The sequence below is a fragment of the Rousettus aegyptiacus genome, unplaced genomic scaffold (assembly GCF_014176215.1).
Source record: "Rousettus aegyptiacus isolate mRouAeg1 unplaced genomic scaffold, mRouAeg1.p scaffold_m13_p_15, whole genome shotgun sequence".
Classification (NCBI taxonomy): Eukaryota; Metazoa; Chordata; class Mammalia; order Chiroptera; family Pteropodidae; genus Rousettus; species Rousettus aegyptiacus.
In genome coordinates this window covers 16,289,549-16,316,253 of record NW_023416290.1, presented here as the reverse complement: position 1 = coordinate 16,316,253, position 26,705 = coordinate 16,289,549, and the positions used below count along the sequence as shown (strand labels likewise).

The following is a 26,705-nucleotide window of genomic DNA, read 5'->3' as shown; positions in this document are numbered from 1 at the left end:
CGGAATGCACCTAGTATGTGCACATAGCAGGTACCAACAGAATATACCCATTCACACCCGCATTCTACTCATAAAAATTTCAGCAAAGCTCTCTACTGCAAATTGCATTTTATTATCTGTTTACATCTCTCTTTTCCCCATTAGATAATGAGTTTTATGTTGAGCAGGGCTATTTTTCCCCCCTAACCTTTGCATCCAGTAGGCATAAAAGTGCCTTGGATAAGATAGGAGTTTGAATATATTTTAGAATAATGGGAAGGGTTTAGTAGTCTCTAATTCTCATTGCAAAAAGCATTTATGGTGTTCTTCATTCTCAACACTGATTCATACTTTGAGGGCGACGTACCCAGTCCTTGGGAAGAGGAGAATTTGACCAAGACTAAAAAAGTAAGGTTGCAATTTTGATCAGATAAACATCTAAAAGACATTTCCATTACCCAGTTAAAAGAACTTGCAAGTCTCTGCTGCCCCCTGGAGCGGCCTACGGCACCTTCCGGTGTGCAGCAGAAGCTCATGCAGAGGCTTCTCTGCGGAGAAATTCTGAGCCAATTTCCTTTAAGCAAAAATGGGACAGGATAGGTGGGCTGATGCTGTAAGAAGGGGGAACCGCCCCCGCGCGGTTGCCAGGCAACCGGCCCCGGAAGTCGCGGGAGGTGCGTCGGCCGCGGCGCCGGCGAGCGCCCGGGGTGAAAGATGGCGGAAGGCGGCGGCGCCGAGCCGGGCGAGCAGGACAGGAGGTCTACGGGGCCTCGGCCCCCGAGCGCGCGGGACTTGCAGGTGCGGCGGGCGGCCGAGGGCGGGGGCGCGGCGGCGGCCGCGGGCGCAGCCCACCCGGGGCTCGGCAGAGCCCTCCCCAGACCCGACCTGGGGGCGGAAATGGGATTTCCGCGCCGCCAGGCTCCTCAGGGCGGCGCAGTGTGCCGTGCTGTTCGTAGGTACAACTGCCCGTTTCCCCTCCAGCCCATCTGCAATTAAGAAGCATCTGTTCATTAGGATGGCATTTTGTGGGGTCATTTGAATGGTTCACCGAGTGATGCTTGCTTCAGACTTGGCTGCATAAGAGGGCTCTACCGGAGCTGTGGGGAAATCAGCGATCACTTAAAAAGTGATAACAGGTGTGCTTGTTTGATCTCGTCTTCGATGCTGTTGCTGTCGTGATCACACACACACACACACACACCCCACACACACCCCACACACACCCCCCCACCCACCCACCCTTCGGCTGCACAGCCTAGTTGTAAAAGCTAGTCTCTATAGAGCATTGCACATAAGAAACAGGGAAATAAAACTGTAACGTTATAGGACACCGACATTGGGTAGCTACATAGGAGTGCGCTAAATTTTCTTTTATCAGATACTTAAGATTACTTCGCTCATTTTAGGCTTTTTTTTTTTTCCTGTCTCATAATGTCATTGATAAAATTCAACAAGTAAACATCTGTATGGAGCTATAGTTAAAAATAAATGATACTGAGTTCACAGGCCTTGGTGGAAAAGTTTTACTTTATAGTCATACCTTCATCCTACTTTTCTGAACATACATAATGACCACCTGTCACCTGTCGTGCTGCCCAGCGTTGGGGACTACAGAAATAAACATCAAATCCACAGTTGGTACTGGACACTGTTGAATGGGATAGAAGTGTAAAAGGCATTTCTACCTTTTTTTTTTCTTTTTAGTAATAGGATAAGAAGATGGAGTATAATTAAGTTCCAAAATAAGTAGTGCATAATATGAGGAATTTGGAGAATGGAGAGCCCTGTGAGGTTAGAGGGTGCACTCAATATAGAATAGTTCTAATGCCCATAGGTCCCAATTCATTAGTACTAAAGAGAATCGAGGATTAGGAAACTATCATCTACCTTATCTATGGTTGCAGACCACTGTCACTAACAGGCAACATAGGATGTTAGGGAAAAATAGGAGTTTCTGGTCAGGTCAACTTCGATTTGCATCTTAGTCCTGCCACATAGTAGTTGTGTGAGTATAAGAGAAAAGTCTTAACGTCTCTCATCCTCAGCGTCTTTATAAATTAGGGATGATGTAGTTAGCGGTGTCAAGGGTGAAATAACGTCTATAAAGCACCTATCACAACTCCCGTATTATCTTGGCCCACTTGCAAGGTAAATATTTGTTTCCTTTTCCCTTAAAGGAGAAAAATACTGTAACTTTCCCAGGTTAATCCATTCTAATGCTATTAAGGTTAAAACTAACTTAATACCCTTTCTCTAACTTAAATCCATTTCTTTTTATGTGGACAGTGAGAACAGCTTGGCTAATGATCACCTGATGCTTGGCAAATGTACCGACAATCCAGTGGATTAATATATGTTTAACGATTAGAGATATTCTGATAGATGTCACTAATTGTGAGAATGCCTTTGTTTCCACTTAGAAAATAGGGATGTTTTTATTTTATCTACTTTCTGGTGGGTAGGTTGGTAGGTAAGTAACTGATTTTTCTATGAATGTGAGTCGGTATATCAAATACACTAAATATTGATAATCTTTCCTTTAGAATTTAATAAGAATGTGAGGAACTTGCAAAGAAACCTGAAGCAAGTGATGACGTATGAAGAAATAGAGTATGTATGAAAGGTTTAAGAATTGAATGATGTTCTTCTTCCTGACTGGTTTCTTGGATATTATTTTGGATTATCTTGTTGTCATTTAATCTAGCCAAGCTTATTTTAAGAGTTACTCAGTGCAGTTTTCAGTAGGTATTTGTTACTTTCCTGACAGCTTGCTCTGAGTGTCGTGGTATTATAGAGGAAAGGGTGATGTGTTACTAATTGGAACAAGCCAAATTACCACTAAGTACGTATATCTTAGCTGCCACATAGTGTGGGGTTTGTCAGCACCTAAATCGGGATAAATTTCCTCATTTCCCACAAAGAGAAAGATGGATAATTGTGTCCCAGCAAACCTCGCAGCACTATGAGCCTCTGACTTACAAACTGCAGGAATCTCCTGTGGACATCAAACCAAGAGCAGATCTTAGCTCTTTTCATCCCCCAAAGTGAGGAACATTCCTTGAGGAAGTTTGATGGTAACAAGACTAATCCTAAAAACTTCAGTATTCATTATATGTCCAAACATTTTCAGAGACTTTTGTCCCTTCTGGTGCCTTCAGTCCATCCATACACGTGGATTTAACAGTAGATTAACATATTTAATCACCTTATGTATGTTTCTGTCCCAGTTTCTTCCAGAATAAGATCAAAAGAAAAAGGATTTCTTAATTCTGTGTTTTCATGGAGGTTGGGGGGAATTAGGGTAACCTCGATACTTATTAGGGATTAGGCTTTGGGTGGGACAAAGGGGGAGTTCTATGAGTGAGAAAAGAGTGAGCCAGTCTGATACTGTGTTACGGTTGCCACAGGCGTCCTAGCCTTGTTGGACATCAGCATCCTATATCATTGGTTGTTAGCGGGAAGCTTGGTAAAGCACAGATTGCGGGGCCCAACCCCAGAGTTTCTGTTTCATTAGGTCCGGGATGGGGCTTGGTCATCTGCAGGTCCCAGGTGATGCTAATACTATTATCCTTTTAAAAAAAAGGCCATTGTCATTCTAAGACTGAGAATTTCAGTACTTTTAATCTTTTGTTATATACTTGATTTTCTCATTCTCAGTTATTCTGCCTTCGGTTTCTTTTCATATTCTTCACCTTTCAGATTCTAGAGAAAAGATTATCGGCGCTTATATACTTTAGTCTCTTTGTGTAACTGAAATATCTTTGTGACCTAATTGTTTCACTTGTGGGACTCTGTCCTGATAACTCACAATGCATCATTACTTCATAATGCACATGTTTTTTTTATCTCTTATTTAACTGAGATTGTGTTGCTGTTCTATTGGTTTTGACCAGTACTTTATTTTATTTTGATCAGTTTAAATAATTATTTCTTCTGATGTGACGTCATATGCTATGTCATATAAATTAAATTTCTTTATAATATTTACTGATGAACTTATGCCATGAGATGCTACAGGGACATCATGACTCCTGGCATTAATTCCCTCTAAATATCATTTCTTTTCCTCTAAGTTAGTGATGTACCATTAATAATAACTATGACCCTTCAGCTAGGTAGACTCCCCGTTCTAATATAATTTTTCTCTGTATTCCTATTTTTTAATATATATTCAACATTCCATGGATTCAAAAGACATTGTTTGCTTTATTTCACAGAAGAAAATTATTTGATTGACAGAGTTTATTCAAACCTTAAAGCAAAAGCCTAACAAGTTTTATCTGTATCTCTTTATGATGTGTTGTGGTCTTCGTAATTCAACTTGAATTACTATATTAGAAAAACTTGAAATACTATGTTAGAAAAAATTGGAGAAACCTAAAATATAGCAGAGGGGATAAAATAGTAAGAAAAGTACACAAGTGATGACAATATAATGCGCGATATAAACATCAATAATAGGCTAGCATGTCCTACAAGGATTTAGAACAAATATCATTTAGTTAAGAGAGTTAGGAAAGGTTTGGAAGGATGGCTGAAATGGGCCTTTAAAATACAAACATTTCCATTGATGGGAAAAGGAATAGCATAAAAGTAATTCATAGATATAATGAACTCAGAAGGCACTCTATAAAGGAATAGTGTTTGGAAGAGATTTCAGGGAGGTAAAATTTCTGAAAACTTTGGGCCCAAGTTGTCAGTGTCTGTCTGCCTACCCTCCCCACCCTCCCTTCCCCACCCTCTCCATTGTTTATTTGTTTGCTTGTTTCCATGGGTAGGGTAGGAAAAGGCCATAGGAGATATATAGATAAAACTGCTGTAAAAAATCTTGAGGAAAACGAAACACTGATATAACCATTATTAAACATTTCTTAATAATGTTTTCTAGTAATCGAACAATTGTCTTATATTTCACATATATTTGTATTCTATAAAACAACCCTCTAAGGTAATTTTTTTAAATAGACATTTAAAAATGAGGGAACTAAGGCTCAGAGAAGTTAAAAATTTGCCCAATATCATACAATAAAGCCTAAGTTAGGATTTGATTACATTCTTTTAGATTACGAAGCACTTTTATAAGTAAGATGTCTAGCAAAATTGCTATTAGAAATATGAAAGTTGATGTATATGAGGATGGGGTGAGGATAAAAAACTTAGGGAGGAAAAATAAAACCTTTCATTTTGTTTTGTGTATATTTTAAAAGTCGACTGATAGAATCTTCAGAGAGCTAACTTTGCCTCAATACTCTCTTCTTTTCCTACTTAAGAAAGAGGCCCTGGAGGTAGTTTTAACATTTATTGTTTTTCTAGAAGGAATATTTTATCTGGGTTTTTTGTTTGTTTTGTTTTTGTTTTATTCCCCAAAAGATATTTTTAAAGATTATGACCATACCATTTTTAATTGAATAGCCACAAGGGGCATTAAGGAAAGTTTTTAAGTTGTCCAGAAATATTAAAAATATCAAAAGTTGGAACAAAATAAACTAAACTGAAGTGTTTGGATAACTTCTTAAAATTCCAGTTTCAAGAACCATGCTTTATTTCCTTTTGAAGAATCCTGGCCATATATCTATAAAGCATAATTTGATAGTATTGCTTTCTAAAAGTTATACAAACCATATATATAATTCATTGTCTTTTATTTTTCAGTGTCCTATTTTCCTAAACTTTATGCAACGTACATGTCTGGTAGACTTTTAAATAGAATAATTTTGAAATTGTTTTATGTGTCTGGATTTCGAAAACTAAATGAAATAGTTTTTGAGATCCGATGACTGCAAGTTGACATTAGTGTGAAACATCTTCAAGTATTTTTAAAAGAATTGTAGAATTGTGAGTTCAGCTTTGGAAAAGATCTGTTACCAAATGCAACTTTTGAAACTTGAATAGTTATTTGAAAATAATCATTGTAACTTTATATATGTGACATTTTGCTTAGTTTTATAAAAATGAGAGATGCAGTGGTTTTATTTTGGAGAGAGTCATCTTCTGAAACAGCAGCGTCCGCTTTTCATTAGAAACCTTTACTATGCATTTACAAGTTAACGTTCTACTCATAATTTCTAGTTTTGTAGAAAAGTTTATTTCTAATGTTACATTATATTATAACAAACCTGTTATTTTACAGTTGGCCTTGGCAGAATTATATGAAGATGAAGTGAAATGTAAATCTTCCAAATCCGATAGACGTGACGCTACGGTCTTTAAAAGCCCGCGAACACCACCTCAGAGGTAAGTTTTGTCTTGTTTTTATCTTGTTTTTAAAAATTATATCCATTTGTAGTTCGCTAATCCCAAATTATTTTAAATGGCCTTGGAACTTTTTAAAAAATCTATAATTTCTTGAAATAAATATTACTTAGGTACTATTCCTAAAACTATAATAGCCACAAAGCTAGGAGAAACTAATGAAAACATTATCTTAAATACCTAATATTTTGGTAGACTGTATAGAATTATATTCTGAACAGCGCTTTTCTTCAGCACAGTAGTTCCTTCTTGAATGAAAGCTACAGCCCCTCTCCCTCTGAAACAACATTTATACACAATTTTGTCAGTCGTTTTTAAGGGTTTGTGTGTTTCTTAACACCTATCCATGGAGCTCCTGTGTGTCTTCCATCCCTCATTTAAGACTGTAACTTCAGGAATCTGTCTTTGCTTCCATTGAATAATGACCCATCTCATAAGTGACTTCTAGACAGTATCTCCTATCATTAAAATCCCGGAACTATAAAGAGAACCAACCGTAAAGATTTAAGAGATGAGAGCCAGGTATATTATGAGTTTTCTTATTTCTAGGAATATTTTCATTAACATATTTTTTTAGTACTGCAGATATCATTACTGGGGAGAAACTTGAATTTTCCCATTATATCTCGTTCTTAGAAAGTCTGTAATTTACCCAAAACTGAAAACTTCACTGGAAATTGTGTTTTGTTTTTTTTCCCCTGCTTGTCACTACTCGACATCTTTTTTTTTTTTTTTTTCTGTAGGAGAGATAAAAATAACATATCTTTCTAGACCTGAAAGAGAAGAAAAAATATTTATAATTTTTCCCCAAATTTTTGTTTCACAAATATTCAAATCCATAAATAATCTAAAAAAGATCAGTACGGTGAAGATGTGCTGTACGTGCTTCACCTGTGTTTCACCTGTGTTCACATGCGACAGCATCACGTCCATCGGGCGCTCTCTTTTACTCAACCGTTTGAAAGTAAACCGCAGTCATCGTTAACACGTCGCCCCCACATGCCTCAGCGTGCAGCTCCGAATGAGAGGCTCACATGCCTTTTTAACCTTGACAACACATCACGCCGTAGAAAATGAAAATTTCATATAATCCTTTCACATAACTGTCCATAGTTAGGTTTCTCTTAGAGCCTTTTTCGGATTTAAGATCCAGCCAAGGGCCATGCATTCCCTTTGATCGTGCCTATTTTGAATCTGAATCCAGAGCATTCGCACCACCTTTTTGTTAAGCTTGGCTTTTGCTCATCCATGTGAGCTAAAATGTATTACAGTGACTGTTTTGAAGAGTCAAGGCCAGATGTATTGTAAAATATCCCACATTCAAGATCATTGTTTCCTCATGATTAGATTCCTGTTAAACACATTTGCCAAGTACTAGTAATCGATGTTGTCTGCTCTATATTATGTCACATCAGGAGCCATATAGTTGCAGGTTTTCCCACTGTTGGTGACATGTTCACTTGCTTAAGATGCTGACCACCACATCGCTCCTCTGTAAAGTGCAGATTTTCCTTTGTAATTTGTAGGTTGGTATCTTGGTGCTGTTTGAATATCCTATTCTTTCACTTAATTTTATTTGACATATGTGTATACATACATAGGTATTTATAATATCAAATATATTACTGCGTCCTTAATTTATACATTCTCTAAAGTTTCGAAAATACTTAAAATATTTATATACCAAAGGTTTACTCATTTGACTGTCATTTCCCCATTTTGAGCCTGTTTTAAGTGACTTAATTTGTTTATGGTATAACAAATCAAAATATTTGACTAATTTGACTTCTTATAATAAGATTAGTATATTAATATTTTTCTTGCTATTCAAATATAATTATTCAGGTATTTTAATGAATAGATTTTTTTTCTCTTATCTGAAACCATGTTGCATTAGTAGTTGTAATTTGATAAGGCAATTTTTAAGGACATTGTACCTCAGATTTGATCTCTAGAATTATTTACGTATCCAAAAGGAGAAGCTGCTGTAAATAGTACTCGTTGAGACTTAGGCTGTGTTTAATCCGCTTAAAATACAATGTGAAACAAATTATTGGCAATTTTTTTTTTTTGCCAAGTATGATATTTTCTAATTCAAAGTATACAGTTCTTTTGATTTCAAATTCAGTATTGACATTTACCCAGTTTCATTACGTGTCTACTGCTTTGTCTGGTACAGAAAATGGCGCTTATGTCCATGATCTACCTTCTTGGACAGTATTAGATATCAAAACATTCATCTGCTCATTGTCTTTTAAGTTAATATATTTCCACTCTCTGAAACTCTAGACAGAAAATGATCTCTTTTTATTTACGAGAGGAAGAACAGAATCTATAGAAAAACTCTCAGAATATAGCCTGACACCTGCTTTAACATATTCATCTACAAAAAAGTTATATATCACAAATAGAGCTTTTAAAAAACTTGAGTATCCTTGTTCAAAAATGTGAGAACTTAAAAAGATATCCTCTACAAGTCATTAGATAATGGTGTTTTAAGAAGTAAATGAGATAAAATGTGCAAGATGTCTAGCACAATGTTGGTACTTAGTTGGGCCTTAAAAGATTATTGCAATGTAGATGAACATAGAAGACAAGAGACAGAATTCTAGGAACAAATAGGCACAGAGGAAAAAATAATAAAAATAATGAGGCATCAGAAAAGGACTAGCAGAACTTTACTAGACTGTCCACATAAGGTCGGATAGGTGGAGTGCCGCCAGGGCGTGCTTTGTGGCCGTGTGACCTGTGCAGTCACAGTTGCCATGCTTAGAAGGGCCTCATGCTTGGTTTAATGCTTTGCTGTTACTGTCTTAAAATTCTTAATACATTTTGAACAAGGAGACACATTCTCTTTTGGCGCTGGACTGCACAAATGTGCCAATCCTGGACACAGGCACATTGCGGAGCCTCGAAAGCCAGGAGAATTGCACTTGTATAGAAGGGAGCAGAAAGCTAGTGTATGTTTTTTTAATGTAAATTTTGTGATAACTAAAATACAATAAAAGTTTTTATTCTAGAGATAGGCACCTCTTGGTTATATATATATATATATATATATATATATATATATATATATTTTTTTTTTTTTTTTTTTTCTGTGTTCTAATAAGGTTTTGCCAGTGGACAAGTTTTTGAAATTCCCTAAGCTTCAGTTTTATCTGTAAAATGGGTATAGTACCATTGTTTTGAGAATTAAATGGGTATATTATTTTCTCTTGGTAAATATTAGCTGTTCTTAGCTTATACTTTTAGGAAAATAGGACTGGCAATATAATATAAAATGAACCATAATGGGGAGACCAGGTTAAGGGGATAAAGAAAGGAAGAAGAAAACAATGGCAGAATCTAAGATATGTAAACTTTCGGATTAGGGTGGCGTCAGTGGAGGAAAAAGGGTGAAGTCAGTCAGTCTGGGAGCCTTTCAAAAAATTTATTATAGAAACTAAGTGACAGGAGTTATAGGGAGTAAGTGAATGATGCCAAAGAGAAATTTTAAAGGTTCTTATTCTAGTATACAGGAAAAATGTGATTTTTAATGGAAAGATAAGTTTAGTTTTAGAGAGATGAATTCAATTCAAGTAGGGCTTTTAAATTCAGCACTGGAGAGTAAGAGGTTGCTAAACACATATGAGAGGCATCTGTATAGAGAGGTTTGTTATTCAGAGGAGCATTCAGAAGTTTGTTATTCAGAAATATTTTGATGATCAGATGAGTTTAAAGAGGATAAGAGTCAAAGATATAGGCATGCTTAATCATGAAAGAGGAGAAATGGATGGGTTGTAGATCTAAATATAAAAGGGAAACAATAAAAATTCTAGAAGAAAATGTAGTTTCTTCATGGCCTAGAATTCGGCAAAGATTTCATAAACAGGTAATAAAAAGCATAACTTTAAAGAAGCTATTAAATCTTTTCCTATGTCTGGTTTTCCACCAAGGTCTTTTCTTACCAAGACTGAGATTAAAAGGAACTATATAGTTATATTTTGCCAGATTAGAGACATGGGACAGGGAACAAAAAAGCTATGAGACAGCTACAGTGTGAAGCTTTTTTTTTTCTTTCTTTCTTTACTTTCATTCCCCACCCCTCGTTTCTCATTTCCTTTCCCCTTCTTTCCTTCTGTCTACCTACAGTCATCTGCTGTCAGCTCCTTCTACCATTAACACTTAAGAACCAGCGTTCAGCCTTGCCTGCTGTGCTGGGCTCTGAGCATAAGCCTGGCAGGAAGGCTTCTTCCATTGGATCCTGAGGAAACTCGGGCCCCAGTGTACTGCCCCAGAGCACTTGTGGGTGGAGGCCACCCCACATCCACTTCCACCCCGCCCTTAGCTGTTCTGAGCCAGCCTTGTTTTAGGGGGTTCTGCTTCCTGGTAGCCACTCTCCAGGTGGATTTTTTTCTTTCATTTACATTGAATTAAGAGCTGGTCTGCCCTTTCCTCTCTCTGTTCAGTTTTGCATTTAGTAATTTTGGAGAGGGTGTTGAAAGCGACCTCTCTTTTTAATCTCCAATGCTAATGTAATTTGCCCACTTTGTTTTACGAATCAGTTTAGTGCAAATTCGAAACTGAATGGGAGGGTATGGGTAAACACTTGCTCTGATTGTCATCTTACACTGGAAGGCTCCATGTTGATACTTCAATGCTTGTATGTCCTGTCGTTAGTCTTGATTGAAAAAAATCTTAAAAGACAAAATAAGATACGAATTTTATGTAAAGGTAATTTTTATGTTTCTGAGGATCATTTCGAAGTAGAAATCAGTTACTACATACAAAATACACTGAAAAATTTATAGTCTAAATTATTTATCTTAAACACAGGGGCTATCATTTTTCAGTCCAAAACTCCCTGAGGAGTAGACCCGTTCTGTGTGCCCTGTGGTCCGGATTTAGATGTTCACACTAAATTAGAAGCCTCTTCACTAACTAGGTGCCTGCTGAGTGTGGATTCCTCAGAAGAGAACTTAGCTTCTGCTTGTCAGCACTGCTTCTCCCCCCACCCCATCCTCAACCCCCAGCACACACCAAACGCTTAAATTGTGACAGAGATGCATTTAATAAGCAACTGCAGAGGGTGGGAGAGGAAGAAACGAGCCGGTTCTCATGCCAGGTGCCGAACTTGCTACAAGAATCTTCACAAACTCCATGAGAAACTATATGAACTATCACCATTTAATTCCTTAATCCACAGAAGGCATTTAAAAAATTATTTTTTAAATAAAACTTATTTCCCGAAGCTGTAGCTTTTTACTTTAAAGTAGTTTATGTGTCTGTATTATAAGTTTTTATTCATGAACTATGATGTTTAAAGGTTCTGCTCAAGGGAACGTGAATACAGTGGATTACATATAGTTCAACCTTCAACTGGGAAAATTGTGAATGAACTTTTCAAAGAGGCGAGGGAACATGGGGCTGTCCCTCTGAATGAAGCCACAAGAGCTTCAGGTGATGACAAATCTAAGGTAAATGCTCAATTTTAAAACTAAATATGCTATTTATATATTTGATCTTCTCTGTAGTTTTTTATATGATTCTAATATTCCTTTTCTAACTGTATATATATATATATTTTTTTTCTTTTTGCCTAGAAACTTTTTTAAATTTAAATTAGTTTTAAGTATACATTGGTTAGACATCTAACTATATTTTTGTTTAAAATATTTTATTCGTTTTCATAACATTATAAGCTTTCTATTAATGATTGAAAGTTGAGGCAGTTTCTTACATTTCTATGCAACTTCTCTATTTACCTTTTTACTTTGAAATAATTATAGACTCAAGGGAATTTGCGAAAAGTATACAGAGAGGTGTGGTGTACCTTTCACCCATTTTCCCCCATTTCCCTAATAGCTCGTGATTTTATTTGTACTTTTCTAATGGCCTGTGTTGTTGAACATCTTTTCATGTGCTTTTTTGCCGTTATTTTTATTATCCTCTTCAGTAAAATGTCTCCTCATGATTTTTGCTTATTTTCAAATGGATTGTTTTGTTACAAACAAAAGCGAGAGTTCTTTATATATTTTAATAGATAGAGGTTCTTTGTCAGATATATGGTTTTTAAATATTTCTTCTTAGACTGTAGCTTGTCTTTTTAGTCTTACCAGGGTTTTTCCTAGAGCAAAAGTTTTAAATTTTGATAAAGTCCATATTTTTTTTTTTTATGCTTTCAGTGTCTTGTCTAAGAACTCACCTAACCTTAGGTCCCAAAGATTTTCTCTATGTTATCTACAAAAGTTTTATAATTTTACATTTCACATTTAAACCTATGATGCATTTTGAGTTAATTTTAGATAAAGTTTATGTCGAGGTTTATATTTCTAATTATAGAGGTCCAGCTGCTCCACCGTCAGCTGCTGAAAAGGCTCTCCTTTTTTCATTCAATTATTTTGTACCTTTTTCAATTTCTACAAAACTTTTATGCAGCTTTTATATCAGCTGACACAGTATGGGTATACTAAAGAAAACTTCAAACATTTTTGTGTATAATTGTCATATTCTCATAATTGACATTTCTCAAGCCGAATTCCTTTATCAAATCTTTTGGGGAGATTTTCTAAGCTGCCACGTAGCCCGAGGTGTTACAGGGCGGTAGGGGTCAGGTGTGCTCAGCCACCTGTCTTTCAAAACAGCCATTCTGGTCATTGTGGCAGCCGTCCGCTGCCGAGAGCCATAAATTTTAGTTTTCATTACTCACCAATAGCTTCTAATTCTTTTTCAGTGAATCTAAAGTGATTTTGGTTTTTCAGGTTCTCCAATTCTATAAGAAAAATGTGGAATTGGTATAATTTAGTCTTGAGAAAAGAAAGGAATGTGATAATTAAAAGCTTGTTTATGATATAAATGGCGATTAGAAGGAATGGGTTTTTTAAACTTATATGCTATATCCTACCTGAAAAATAGAAGACCTTGTGATTAATATAGCAAAATTAAAAGTACAGTCATAGTTGATTTGTTATGGTTGAATAAAACAGCTTATAAAATAAGTATAGAGCTTTACTTCAAGGTAATTTTTACTCATTTGTAAAATTTTTCCTTTACTCTATGAATCTCTTATTTGCTTTGAAATATGACTTATGCATTATAATTTTTATTATAAGACTTGTCATAAAATAGCCTAGCTTTTTATTTATTTTTATTTTTATTTTTTTTAGGTGAGGCAACCCTTGGTTGAACTCACAGATTGCAAAGACCTTGTCAGTTTATAATCCCTTATTTTTTATTTTTTTTTATTTTTTACACCTACAGCACCTGGTCTTCCTAGGTGGTCTCCCATCCAAGTACTAACCAGGCCCGACCCTGCTTAGCTTCTGAGATCAGACTAGATTAGGCTTGTTCAGGGTAGCATGGATGTAGACAAATTGTGGTAGCTTATTAAAATCTGTTTATACTTGAAAATATATATTTTGATATGTAAATATATTCCTTTAAGATTGGCCTAAATTATTTCAGATCCTGAGTTACTAATGTTTTTATGGGAAGAAACAGAATTCTTACTTGCGTACACTTCTCTGTCACATAAAACTCATTTTAATATAATATTTTCCTGGAAAGTACAAACTTTCAGTTTGGCTATTTACAGTTGATCTAGTTTTAAAATATATTATCACACATTGTTGTAACATTTTGCTTAATAAGCCTCATGAATTTTTAGCTCACTTGCTATGTATTTTAGTCATTTACAGGTGGAGGATACAGATTGGGTAATTCCTTTTGTAAGCGATCTGAGTACATTTATGGAGAAAATCAGCTGCAAGATGTAGGTATAGTAATTAGAATGAAAAATTATAGATATTTGCCTCTACTTAATACTGTTTGTTTTAAAGTTAAAAATGGATAATCAATAAATATAGTTTTTTTGTTTTGTTACTTTAATGTGGATTAAAAGGACTAATGTATAAGTTTTCAGTATCAGATTTTATATTTTTCATCCCAGTTGTACCTTGAACTTGTAGATACGTAACTATTTGTTAAAAGAATGTATGATTCACTGTAAAAATGAGCTTATATATATTATAATGATTATTATAAATGATGTACTGTCATAATATAGAATGAGCTGAGTTGTAAATATCGAAACACCTAGTCATTCTCCGTTTCTGTTGCCTTTTGAAATTTTGGAGTTAAAACTTCATTTTAGACATGTGCAGTTTTTCCTTGGAGGGTCACCGGAAATCCTGTCTTGCCCCTTGGAGAGAATATGTGAGCTCTGTAGCAGAGAAGGTCCAGATGAAGGAGAAGGGTGGGTGTGGAGTGGCAGCTGGATGCTCTCGTTGCTTTCGTCTTCTCACTTAATTAGAAATAACTGTACTTCGAGGCCATGGTCCAGCTGTGGGACCTTTGGTATTTCAGCTACTGTCCATCTGTTAAGCTGAATACAAATCTGCTTGGCAAACACACATGGTTTCATTTATACCTTTATTGTAACTATTAATAATGAATACTATGAATAACTCCATATTTTAAATTAAGTAAATGGTTTAATATGTTGTAATAATCACATTTGAAACCTAAAATGATTTGATGCAGATGAATTTTTGTATTTCTTTATCTTTTTTTTCTATGCTCAAAAGGTTCAGATTTTGCTTAAATTGTGGAGCAATGGTTTCAGCTTAGATGATGGAGAATTGAGACCTTACAATGACCCAACAAATGCTCAATTTCTGGAGTCTGTTAAGAGAGGGTAAGCCGGATTATTTGTATTCTATTTGTTAGCTAGGGTGGGGCTTTTTAACAGACTGCACCAGTGCACTACTGGTTTTTAAGAATTATATGATTGGTTCCTGTGGGGAAGGGTAAAGGGTATTTTTAAGTATATAAAGGACGTGTTGCTATCTGTAAGTCACTAGTTCTCATTCGTGGGGGATGGGGGAATCTATAGACATTTGGCCTCTCTTCCCAACCCTGAGAAGAAATATTTTAATAAAATAAATCAGTGAATCGATTAGCATGTAGCTGCCTACCCACTAAGCCACTGTCCTGCTTGCTGTTGACAGGGTGCCTCTCATTGCATGTATGCCTGAAAGTCAGCATCTTATATTAGAAATCTTTTAAGGTGGCATTACTGCTGGCAGAAGATTTCAAAAGGTTAGTTTGAAGTTATAATTTATGAAAGTAAACCAGATATGTAGTACTCTGACCCGTCTAAAGAACATCCTAACTCACTAGCTCTTCTTGCTGAAGGATGAGCTATTTTGATGAGATATTCATGGTGAACTGAGAGATTTCAGTAGGGCGAAAGGACTGGAATAGGAGGTCATACTCTGTCCAGGAACCGGAGGTCGGGCTTTCCAAGTGATGAAGTATGTCCAGGGAGAGTGGCTGAAGTGGAATGGAGATGAAACTCGTTGGATGTGAGGCAGTGAAAAAAACCGAAGGAAAGATATTTTCAAACACTAATTATTAGCATGGATTTTGAATTTAATTCAAGAAAGAAAACATCACAATACCCCCAAAAAAGGCAAGAAATACTGTAAATGGTATGCAGAAGTCATCAAGAAAGGCAGGAAGCTGTCTTGGGAGACAGTACATGGTGGGTAGTAAAGACACGGATATATAATAGTTTAACAGTGCTGTGGACTTGAAAACCCGCAGAGTCACTGGGAAAGAGCTGGGAGTGACTGTGTAGGGGACACGTTCATCTGCTGAGCAGAGATAAAGATAAATAACTTGGGTACGACTGCACCAGAAGACGTAATGAAGTCGTCAGATAGTTTTCACCTGCATGCAGTCTAGCACTTCCCATGTAAATGTAATAGGCATAAAAACAGAATAATGAGGTACACAAAGTTGGCATCTTCATTACTATAAGTGGCATTAGAGTCAGGGACTTGGTAAAGTTCCAGACAAAACAAGGTGCCATCTTACCTCCATTTATATGGAAGGTGGGAATTTCTAAATATATCAATATAATACCAAAAAAAAATAGTTTTTGAGTTTTTGCTTCTATGTAAGCAGACCCTAAGGCTTAGGTTTTAGGCTCAGACTTTATGAACAATGTTGTCATCATGTGACTTGGGCACAGCAGTCAGTGTTTCTCTGGAACCCTAGACACCTCTTCATTGTACAAGGTGACTCTCCATGGCAGAGCATCTCTGTCCCCATCCCTGACCCTGAGCAGCCGCTCTCATGAATCACATGACAGTCTAAAGCACTCCTGTCAATTTTGAAAACTTCCTCCAGGAAGTTTAATAATAAATATCTGCATTAACTGTTAAATCTTTATAGGAATTTTCTAGTGTTAGTTTAAGGTATGAATCTCTGCCTTACAGTTTGGCTTTCTGAATGTCAGAAGTGCTTCAAGATCACTATGACAACAAAAACCTATGTTGAGAATCACTAAGGAATAATGTGATGTAAGTTTAAGGAAGAAATATCTACAGAGACTAATCAGTCATCACAGAAATTTTACATTTTAATTCAAGCAAAAATTGCTGTTTTCCAGTGTAGCTCACAACTCACTTATAATCAACAGTGTAGATTCATTTTTTTTTTTTTTTTAAGTTAACCAAAACCTTTTTCCCCTTTTCAAAAGAGAGATTCCCCTGGAGCTTCAGCGGCTGGTTCATGGTGGCCAAGTGAACTTGGATATGGAGGATCATCAGGATCAAGAATACATAAAACCCAGATTGAGATTCAAGGCTTTTAGTGGAGAAGGCCAAAAACTTGGAAGGTAAATCCCTAAAGTGAGAAAAATACTTATCTTTGTTCAACATGACTTTTCTTTGAGAATAAAATAGCCAAATAACCTAGAAAGTAAAACCTAAGACACCAAACATAAAGACTGCTGATAGAATTAGATGTGCAAAGCTAGTGGTAATATTAGTATCTAATACTTAGATATCAATATCCACTTTCTGGCTAAGTACCTCACATACATTAACCCACATAATCTTTACAACAACTCTTCATGTAGATACTGTTATTATTCCATTTGCAGTTATAGTATATTGCCCAAATTGATTGAGTTTGGAACTGGTTAGCATGTGGGGTTCGAACAGGTACTCTGGCTCTCTAGAGTCTGTGACTTTATGATTATGCCATCCTGCTCCTTTCTGATTATGTGGGTCCAAAAGGGGGAAATGATAAAGGGTTATCGATCAGATAAAACAATAGATGTCTTAGATCATAGCTTTAGGCATGCCTGTCTGCCGTAAGTAATTGTTAAGTTCTTATAGCAGGAGCAGTGTACGTGTTAAGTTGATTGTTTTCAATATATCTTAAACAGTCAAACTCGTTCTTCAAGTTATAGAAGCCCCATATGTAAAACACATGAAACCCGAGCTCCTCTGGTTGCAGGACAAGGAGGAAATTGTCTCTCAGACATTTCTAAAGAACCCCTGGGACTTTGCTTAGCACAAATTAGAATCCAATGTGGATGATGCAATGCCTGAGTGAATTCCTTTGTAATAGTCATGGCTCATAAGACTCTTCCTAAACCTTGTAAAATATGTTGATTACCCTCTATTCGTCCACATATTACTACAGGTGACCGGTGGAATTGCGGCATTGGCCCTATTTGCAATATAGCCTTTCGTGCATGCTTTGTTCCTTGTCGTATGATTTCTTCCTTTTAAGTTCTTTTCAATTGCTTTGTGTACACTGGTTCTCTGTTCCCCTCTCATTTCTCAGTATAGGAAAAACTTCAATATCGGTTCTTTATATTTGACTTTCATAGCTCGAGTCTCCATTCCTGTATCTTTTTCTGCTTTTACAGACCGATCTCTGGGACATGTAGGAAATACTCGAACATGTGTTGACGTGGGGGTTTTTTTAGGACTCAACCCCTTCAGTTCCCAGTCCCAGGTCTGCTCGGAAGTGTTCTTCCTCATCTCTCTTTGCCACCGACACAGGTCAGGCTTCTCCTGAATTATTCTGTTTCTTCCCTCCTTTTGTTTTTATAACTATGACCCCCCCCAGAAATATTTTTTTTAAATATTTTTAGCACTTCTCACTTTTTTACTTAATATATATTGAGATTATGATTTTTAATTAGAACACAGGTAAAATGCCCAGTCATCTCTTTTCCTTGTACATACTCTGTTATTTAAATTTATGAGCAAGAACTGATGTTAGAATTCACACCTTTTTTTAGTAGAAGTACAGTAAGTGTAGAATTGAAGCTGAAGAAGGTAGCATAAAGGAAAGATAGCTGAGAAGAACCAGTGGTTATTTATAATCAGTAATTTCAACTCATGAAAATAAGGATATTATCTGGTAATAGTATCTTAGGCTATCCTTTTCTTTCAAGGCAAAAAGCTAGAGGAAATGACAAAAAAAATGATAGAGAAGAATAACAAAGATTAGTGGTGATAATGCTCTGTTACTCTCCAGCCACATTGGTTAGGGTCTTTGATTATAGAAAACGGAATCTGCTTGCTAGTTTAAATAGTAAAGGATTTCTTACGTAGCCTTGGATACTTTATAAATTTCTGAAAGAGATAGCAAACCAAGCATCGTAGAGAAACAAATACAACAGGAAACTCTCTAGAGAAAACACTTCTTGTGTCCCCATCACTTTGCTCAGTCCCTTTGAAGCTAGGGACCAGACACTAGAACATTCCATTATGCCTGCTCTAGAAGAATCAGGTGCCTCCAGCACCTTGGTACCCAGAAGAGCCATACAGCTCCCACTTGCATTGCTTAATTCCAGCATATATATATAGTTGTTTGCTTAGTAGAAGACTAGAAGCAAATAAAATCCTAGCTGCAAGGGAGTCTGAGCAGTGTCCTCTTTAGAATTTTCAGTTTCTGATGTGTTGGAGATTTACACTTGGAGATTAGTGTAGTGTTGTGAGCCTGTATGATGCACATGAATCCAAATATTGAATAGTCAAATATGTATTCTAAGAAAGCAAAAAATTGCATAGAACATTTTAGAAGACATTAAGAAATATATTGAAATATAAAAGTTGTAATGGTTATAACCATTTATCAGTTCAGAAAATAACTTTCTAAAATGACACATTTCCTAAGAGTTCCAGACAACTATTTACTAAACAGAGAAATAATTAAAAAGAAGCAAACAAAGCAGAAATGGAAATAATCCCATTGTCTTCCAGAGCTATGGCAGTCTAATTGCAAAAAGAACATTACATAGATGGAAACTAACCTAATTATTTGTGATATGCAAATCATTACGAGGTGAACCTAAATGTAATAAAACATTAACCAGTACCCTCAGTTTAGATAATAGGGGCAAGCAAGTCATGGGTGTAAAACTGCAAAGTTACAATGCTAGAACAAATGATACTATTCGATAAAAATTAGCTTAGTGAGCTAGAGTGGATGCAGGACGAGCAAAATCCTAAGAAAACCACGGAATCATTTTTGATAGGCAGAACTCACAAGCATTCACTGTAGGCTTTTCTGCTTATGTGCATGAAGATAAAAATCATGATGTGAAGTACAACAGTCACTGTTTGTCCTCCTTTAATCCAAGGAGATTCCCTTTGCTGCTCTCGCTTGTTCCAGCCACCATACCTGTGGCTTGACTTCATCTTAGTCACCGGACCCTTGAGGGCTCTTTTTTCTAAAGTCTGACGGCCCCTTCTTCCCTGCCTTTTCTTCATTTCCTTATCCCAGCCGTTCTGCTGTCCCTTGCCTTACCCCGCGGCCCTGGATTTGTCGTACTCTGTGCGGTGCAGTGCCGCGGGGCAGTCGCACACCCGTGCTGGTCAGGCAAGCCGCACCCCTCCCCCATCTCAGAGAACTTTCCCTCTGTTCCCTGCTTTCCCTAAGCCTCCTTTCCTACCCCTCCCATCCCAGAGGATGTGCTTTCAGCTTCACTGAGAAAAATAGAGCCTGATAAGAATTCACTTCCTTAATATATTCCCCCAGCCTCTAGGTTTATTAAATTTATTCTTACCTCCTTTTCAGTCTGAATATGTTTCTCCTCCTGTCCAAGTGAATTGCTCTGCTTACATCCTATATCTATCCTTTCCTCCAGTTCGTCTACCTTGTTTATCGATTCCTTCTTTTACTTTGTTAAAATTTCCTTTTCAACATAATACTTGAAACATCCATACAATATATTAGAATTGTCACTGTGGTTTGATCACTTGAACGATGAGGAGGTTTTAAGCAACAAAGGGTTGTGAGTTGAAGGCTAACTATTGAAGTTAACATAACTTTAAAAGATTTTATATTTTATATTAATTTAATGCTGATATGTGCAAAAAAAGCCGGCACTCGAAACAGCGTTCCGGGACGTACTGAGGCAGGCATTCCTCATGTTACTGTGCTGAGCTCTGCTGCTCTTCACGTATGTTACATTTTTTACAAATTGAAGGCAGGACCCTCTGGTAGAACAGTTGCAACTTGCTGTAATGCAGAGTTTGCTTTATCGTGGTGGTCTGGACCCAACCCTGCAGTATCTCTGAGGCGTACCTGGAGGACACACCTTCATAATATAGTTTTATTTACCCTCATTTTATAAATGATAGAACTGGGATTCAAAGAGGTTAATTTGCCTAAGTTTACTCAATTAACATAGCTGGGATATGAAACCAAGTCTGTCTCTGCTCCTAGTCATTCTTTGACATTAACTCAAAGTCGTTTCTATTTCTGACTAAAGACTGTTATGCTAAACAGTCTCATGAAATCTCAAAGGGATAAAGGAGGAAGGAATACAAAGTTAGACTTTGGAAGAGATTGGATAAACTAAATCAGGAATCGTAGGGTCCGAAATAATTATAATATAATGACAGAAGTTTGAAAAAGTATAGGAGACTCCCAGGAAGTCATGTTTTTGCTAGTCCTGAAGCCATAGTGGGGATAACTTGAGAACCAGGTGTGAGTCTGAGTGGTTATTCCACTGCCTCAGTTTGTCATATGTCTTACGTATTCAGTTTTGTGTTCTAATTCTTTAATTCTTCTTTCTTAGCCTTACACCTGAAATTGTCAGCACACCTTCCTCCCCAGAAGAAGAGGATAAGTCAATATTTAATGCAGTCGTTCTTATTGATGAGTCAGTGCCAACAACAAAAATTCAAATCAGGCTGGCAGATGGGAGTCGTCTGATACAAAGATTCAATAGTACACACAGGTAAGCTTCTAGTTTGCTGTTACAGACGTGGTTAATTATCTGTGGGAAACTATATGTGACCTGAGTAACAAAAAATATGAAATTCTTTAGATTTACAGTATGTTTTTGACAGAAGAAAAAACTTTTGAAAGGGTAATAGCCATTGTAAGAAGTGAAATACTTGGTATTTAAACATCCTCTATAAACTGTCCAGATATAAATGCAAATCCAGATATCACTCAAAAAAATAAAGAAAATTGTTAAAAGCTGCAGTTTTGCACTATTGTTACAGCCCTGTAAAGTGGAATCAGATTTAATTGACTATAGTAAAGCCTTATTTGGTCTTTATTCATATAAAATTTATGGTAGTTCTGATTGGAATTAACTTTCTACATAGCAGATCTAATATAAATTTGTAGTGTAAAGTTTATTTGTGTTATTATCAAGCACCTCAAATAAACCATTTTAAATATTTTAACATTCACTCATACATCGACGTTTAATAAGATATTTTAATTTTATTTTATTCTTCTAAGGGATACATTTATGATCTTAGTTAAGTTACTATGTATATGTGAAAGTAATTTTTAAAAATTATTCTTATGACTTTTCGTAGTTTCAGACTCACTTAGACACAGGCCTATTCTAGGTACCTTTTTCTGAATCGTGTGCTAAAATATTTTATACTCTGAAAAAAATAGGACTTGTATTTTCAGTGTAATATGGTTGACATTTATTTTGTGCATAACTCATCTGAAGTTTGTCTGTTTTATAGTAAAAGATTAGGTACATTCCAAAGTCAATCCTCACATTTTATCTTAAAGCTCAGGTAAAACCATTCATTGAAATAGTGTAAATTAAGGTTACAGCACGTTTAAATAAGGATTAGAATTGTGTAATTCTTATCTAATTTTAACTAAAAGCTTACATGGCCAAAAAGCTTCTGTATCACAAATTATTTTTGTCTTATTTCTCAGGATCCTGGATGTTCGGGACTTTATTGTACAGTCCCGCCCTGAATTTGCAGCTCTTGACTTTATTCTTGTGACATCATTTCCAAACAAAGAGCTAACAGATGAAAGCCTGACACTGCAAGAAGCAGATATTCTTAACACCGTGCTCCTCCAGCAGCTAAAATAATGTTGCTCCTATTCATGCAGTAGCATGTAGGAAAGAAAAGGTGCCATATGAACAAGGAAAACACTTACAACAGCATAAAAAATTATTTTTATTATTTACATAGATACATTTTAGTGTGTCCGCCAGCCTTCTCTTAGATGAATTTGGTCTAGGAATAGATCTTGAGATAAATAACATTCGAGTTTTTAGTTGTAGGGCTGGCTTTTGGTGATAGCTTTTAAATGTCCAAGCAAACCCATTTGTTACATGCTCAGTGTTCATGTAACAACATTGTTGACAGAGAAAATGAACAAACCTCATTTTGATAAAAGCATTTGGTAAAATTTGCACTAAAGTTTCTTGATGTTGCATTGATCAAGAGCTGTTAAGAAATCTACTGATCAAATATTTTGAAAATTTTTCTGTGATGTGTGCCGAAAAGTATCTATCTGTATTCTGATTTTATTAGGCATCCTTTTTACTTACTGACTTAGCTATTTTACTGTATCAAAAAATAGTTCAGACCTTGTATTTTATAGAACTGTGACCATCATAAACTAGAAACAGAGACATAAGGGTCAGCAGTTCTTGAGAAGATGTGGCAAACGGCACTTTAAAATAGAAGAATTACAATCTCTCCCAGATCCTGCGTTGATCACGTCCATTTATTCATTCAACACATTTTACTAGGGAGCCTGGTATATAGACTGAAGTCTGTTCTAAGTGTTCAACCCAGAGGGTATTCTACTCCAGGACAAAATGAGTGTAGAAATATAGGAATGTCAATTCTTTCAGGCAGATGGGATCTAAAGAATGACCTGTGTAAGTATTTGGATTTCCGACGAAGCCAGGTATTTCCTGAATGAGGCAGGCTACATCAGCAATGATAGAAAAGCTTTTCTTCTTCCCTCACCCCACTTCATCTTTGGTCACCACTCCTGGTTAGTTTTCTGTTGCTGCTATTACAAATTACTGCAAACCCTGGCTTAGAATAGCACAGATTTATTATCTTCTATAGGTTAAATGTTCAACATGAGTTTCACAGGGCTGCATTTCTTTTGAGAGACTGCACGAGAAGCATTTCCTTGCATTCCGGGTTCTAGAGGCCGGCCTGCCTTGGCCTGTGGCCCTGTTTCAGTCTTCAAAGCCAGCAACTTTGTATCTCTGCCGCTCCTCACATCCAGGAGAAGTTCTCTGCTTTCAAGGACTCATGTGATTAGATTGTGTCCACCAGGTAATCCAGGATTATCTCCTCATCCTAAGGTCTACCGTTACTTTAACCACATCTTTAAAGTCTCTTTGCCGTAAAGTGACATGTCATTGGCTCCTCCTGGAGGCCACAGGGTGAATCTGTTCTTTGCCTCCTAGGCTCGTACAGGCTGCTGGTATCCCTTCACTGAGTCTGTCTCCCTCCGATCTCTGCCTCTGCCGTTAATGTTTTACTACCGACTTTGATTTTCCTCCTTTTCTCTTATGAGGTCCCTTGTGGTTGCTTACATTTAGTTTACCTAAATAATCCAGGATAATCTTTTTACCTCAGAATGCTTCATCACATCTGCAAAATTCATAGGTTCGTGGATTAGAACTTGAGCATTTTGGTAGACCATTCTCTCTACCACAGTTTATTCCTGCCTCAAAAGCCCACATCTGTCCCCAATAAAATCACCCCATTCAAAGGGCCTCAGAAGTCTCAACCTTTTACAGCATCAACTTAAAATGCAAAATCTTATCTGAATCTCACCAGCCTAGAAGTCCCAAATCTCATTTAAATTACCTAAATCAAGTATGATAGGATTTGGTATAATGCCTGGGACAAACTTCCGCTCCATCTGTGTACCTGTGAATCTAGAAAACACATATTTGCTCCCAAATATGAAGAGAAGACAGGCATAGAATAACAGTTATAGACATTCTTGTTTAAAAAAAAAAACAAATGGAATGAATAAATGAACCACCAGTCCCAAGCAATTTAGAAGATCAACCAGGCTCACTGCCGTAGGTTTCAGAGTCTGGGAGTAGTCTGGTTCACAGCACTGTCCTCTCTGCTCGTGACGCTCATAGTCCTAACTTTCATGAAAGGTAGCACACATTTGCAGCTGAGTGGTTTTGTCAGCATGTTTCTTGCCCATGGAATTGTGGGATACCCAGTGTTCTTTCATGTCATTCTTTCTCTCAAGTTAAGATGGCAATGTCTTCTGGTATAACATTTTTAAAAAACTTGTGGATCTCCTTTATATGTTAGAGGAATTCACTCCATTAGACCAGAGGCTCCTCCACAGTTTTTCCCTAGATAATCCCATCTATTTTTTGGCTTTTTCTGAGATGATTGAGAGGATCTATAAGTCACACCCTTAATCTGTCTGTTTGTGTGACTAAATACTCAGGCCTTTTTGACCTTTCTCAGGTATTAGCAAAGGGTTGAACAGCCCCCTCAACTCTTTCCTTAGGGCAGGTTTCCTAACAGGCAATCTCCCTCAATTTATCTGCCTCCCCTCACATTTTACTGTAACGGGCAAGAAGGAGCAGCTGCACCCTCCAGCTTTGCTTAGAAATCTGTAGCCCAATATCTTAAGTCTATCACTATGACTTGCGCTTCCCGAATAACTTCAGGGCACAATTCAGCTAAGCTTTTGACCACTATACAGCTGTAACCTCTTTCCCTCCCATTTCCTTCTGAGCCCTCACAGCACCTTTGATGTCCTTACTTCTGCTAAGTCTGCTTAGACAATTTGGAGATTCTCTATGACAATTGTATTTTCTACCATGCTCCTTTTCCAGCCCTCACCAGCATTAACCACATATACATCTACTAATAGTATTCAAAGCAATCTTGGCTTTTTCTGTCATGCTCCTAAAATCTTCCAGCCTCTACCCACACCCCAATTCCAAAAGCCACTATAGGTATTTTTTACTGCAGCCTATTTCCAGGTATTTGGAAAACTCTTCTGTGCCTACTCACTGCCAATCGACTCGAATGTGCCAATAGGAGATTGGGAATTCCCTTCCTCTGGAGGCTCTGGTTGGAGGCAGTAAGGGTTTTAATACTGGGAGCGCTACCAGAACTGCCACAGGATCGATCCCACTACTGCAAAGAAAGCGTTTCAGTGTCGTAATGTAGACTATGAAGATTATTCCTAAGTCTTCCCCTCAGAATGGGAAACCCTGTTCTTTTCTACTGATTGAAAACAACTTGGAGAATATAAAAATAATAGTTCAAAAAGTCAGTCTCAGTTCAAAAAGATGACCAGGGATATACTACATTTACATTTTCACAGGAGCAAAATCATCTTCCTACAGAAATAATCTATTGAAACAAATGAACATTTTAAATAAAAGGGCCATGCCCTGTTTTACTAACATAACCCTGTAAAATTATTTGAACTTTTATAGTTTCTTTTTATCAGGCAGCGTGCCTGTAGATGCACATCCAGAAAGACAGCCATTTTTGTATATAAGTCTTCCAAAATACAGAGATTTGTATCGAGAGAGAATTAAATATCCAGAAGGGATGAACAGAACTGTCACATGAACTACATTTTTCTTCATTTAGAGTCATTTTTCTGATTTTACTACTGCAGTCACTATAATTTTTTAAATCTGTAATCACCTCAAAAAAAGATTGTCACAGTGAGCAGTTAGACAACCAAGTGCGAGGTCAGTTGTTTTGCATGATGTATGTAATCAAGAAGTTTTAAGCATCTGCTTCCCAGTAAATGTTTTCACTGGCACTCATTGAAAATCCTTTTCGAAATGTGCGTGATTTACAATTTTATTTGAATGGCTTAGAATATTTTAAGCATGAGTAACATTTCCTGTGATTTAATTTCCTGTGGTGCACCTTATTTGGTAAGCAAAGAAATAACTGAGTGTAGCAATGTTATCTCGATTTCCTAATACTGTGTGTTTTTATTCCGCCAAAATAAAGTTGCAGATTTTTCTTAACTTTTGGCTAACAGTGGATTTCTGAAAACCTTGTCCCGACTTGTTGATAAAGTACGTCGTGTTTTGTTCCCTTTAAGAGTTTTTGTCCTGATCGCTAATACAAAAAATTCAATGGAGAATATTTGAGGATCTCATTGACTTTATTGAACAGTTTATGAACCAGGTGGCTTCTCGTCTGGCAAGCAGAGATGAGCTGCAAAGGGCTCCGAAAAGGGAAAGCTTTTTAAAAGCCAGACTAGGAAGTCATAAAAAAGATTTTTTAGGTAACCTACCTCCCCATGGGCGATGGGAGGGGACTCTGGCAGATTACTTCATCTCTCTGTGAACAAAAAGGGACTATGTAATAAACCTGACAAGCTCAGTGACCAAAAACAGCCGCACAGGATGGTCTGAT

At 36.7% G+C, this 26,705-nt stretch overlaps 1 protein-coding gene and 1 pseudogene across 2 annotated transcripts; one reads left to right on the top strand and one right to left on the bottom strand.

The window, feature by feature from the left end:
• Nucleotides 1-644: 644 nt before the first annotated feature.
• UBXN2B (UBX domain protein 2B) lies at nt 645-26,311 on the top strand. Of its 2 annotated transcripts, XM_036232837.1 has the most exons (8): nt 645-777; nt 6,110-6,213; nt 11,540-11,690; nt 13,901-13,984; nt 14,799-14,908; nt 16,760-16,897; nt 21,110-21,271; nt 22,228-26,311. In XM_036232837.1, exons 1-8 carry the CDS (start codon nt 694-696, stop codon nt 22,388-22,390), a joined length of 996 nt encoding a protein of 331 aa, XP_036088730.1. In that variant the 5' UTR covers nt 645-693; the 3' UTR covers nt 22,391-26,311. The 2 variants fall into 2 exon arrangements, with proteins under 2 accessions (XP_036088730.1, XP_036088731.1); XM_036232838.1 differs by lacking the exons at nt 16,760-16,897; nt 21,110-21,271; nt 22,228-26,311 and adding an exon at nt 15,222-15,279.
• On the bottom strand, nt 13,465-13,583 carry LOC118612166 (annotated as a pseudogene).
• Nucleotides 26,312-26,705: the final 394 nt, after the last annotated feature.

Bases quoted from the DNA above. Each gene is read 5' to 3' on its own strand.
- UBXN2B (XM_036232837.1), top strand. From the start codon at position 694: ATGGCGGAAGGCGGCGGCGCCGAGCCGGGCGAGCAGGACAGGAGGTCT. The intron at 11,691-13,900 runs GTAAATGCTCAA...TATGTATTTTAG, and splicing joins CAGGTGATGACAAATCTAAG to TCATTTACAGGTGGAGGATA. The intron at 13,985-14,798 runs GTAGGTATAGTA...TATGCTCAAAAG, and splicing joins GAGAAAATCAGCTGCAAGAT to GTTCAGATTTTGCTTAAATT.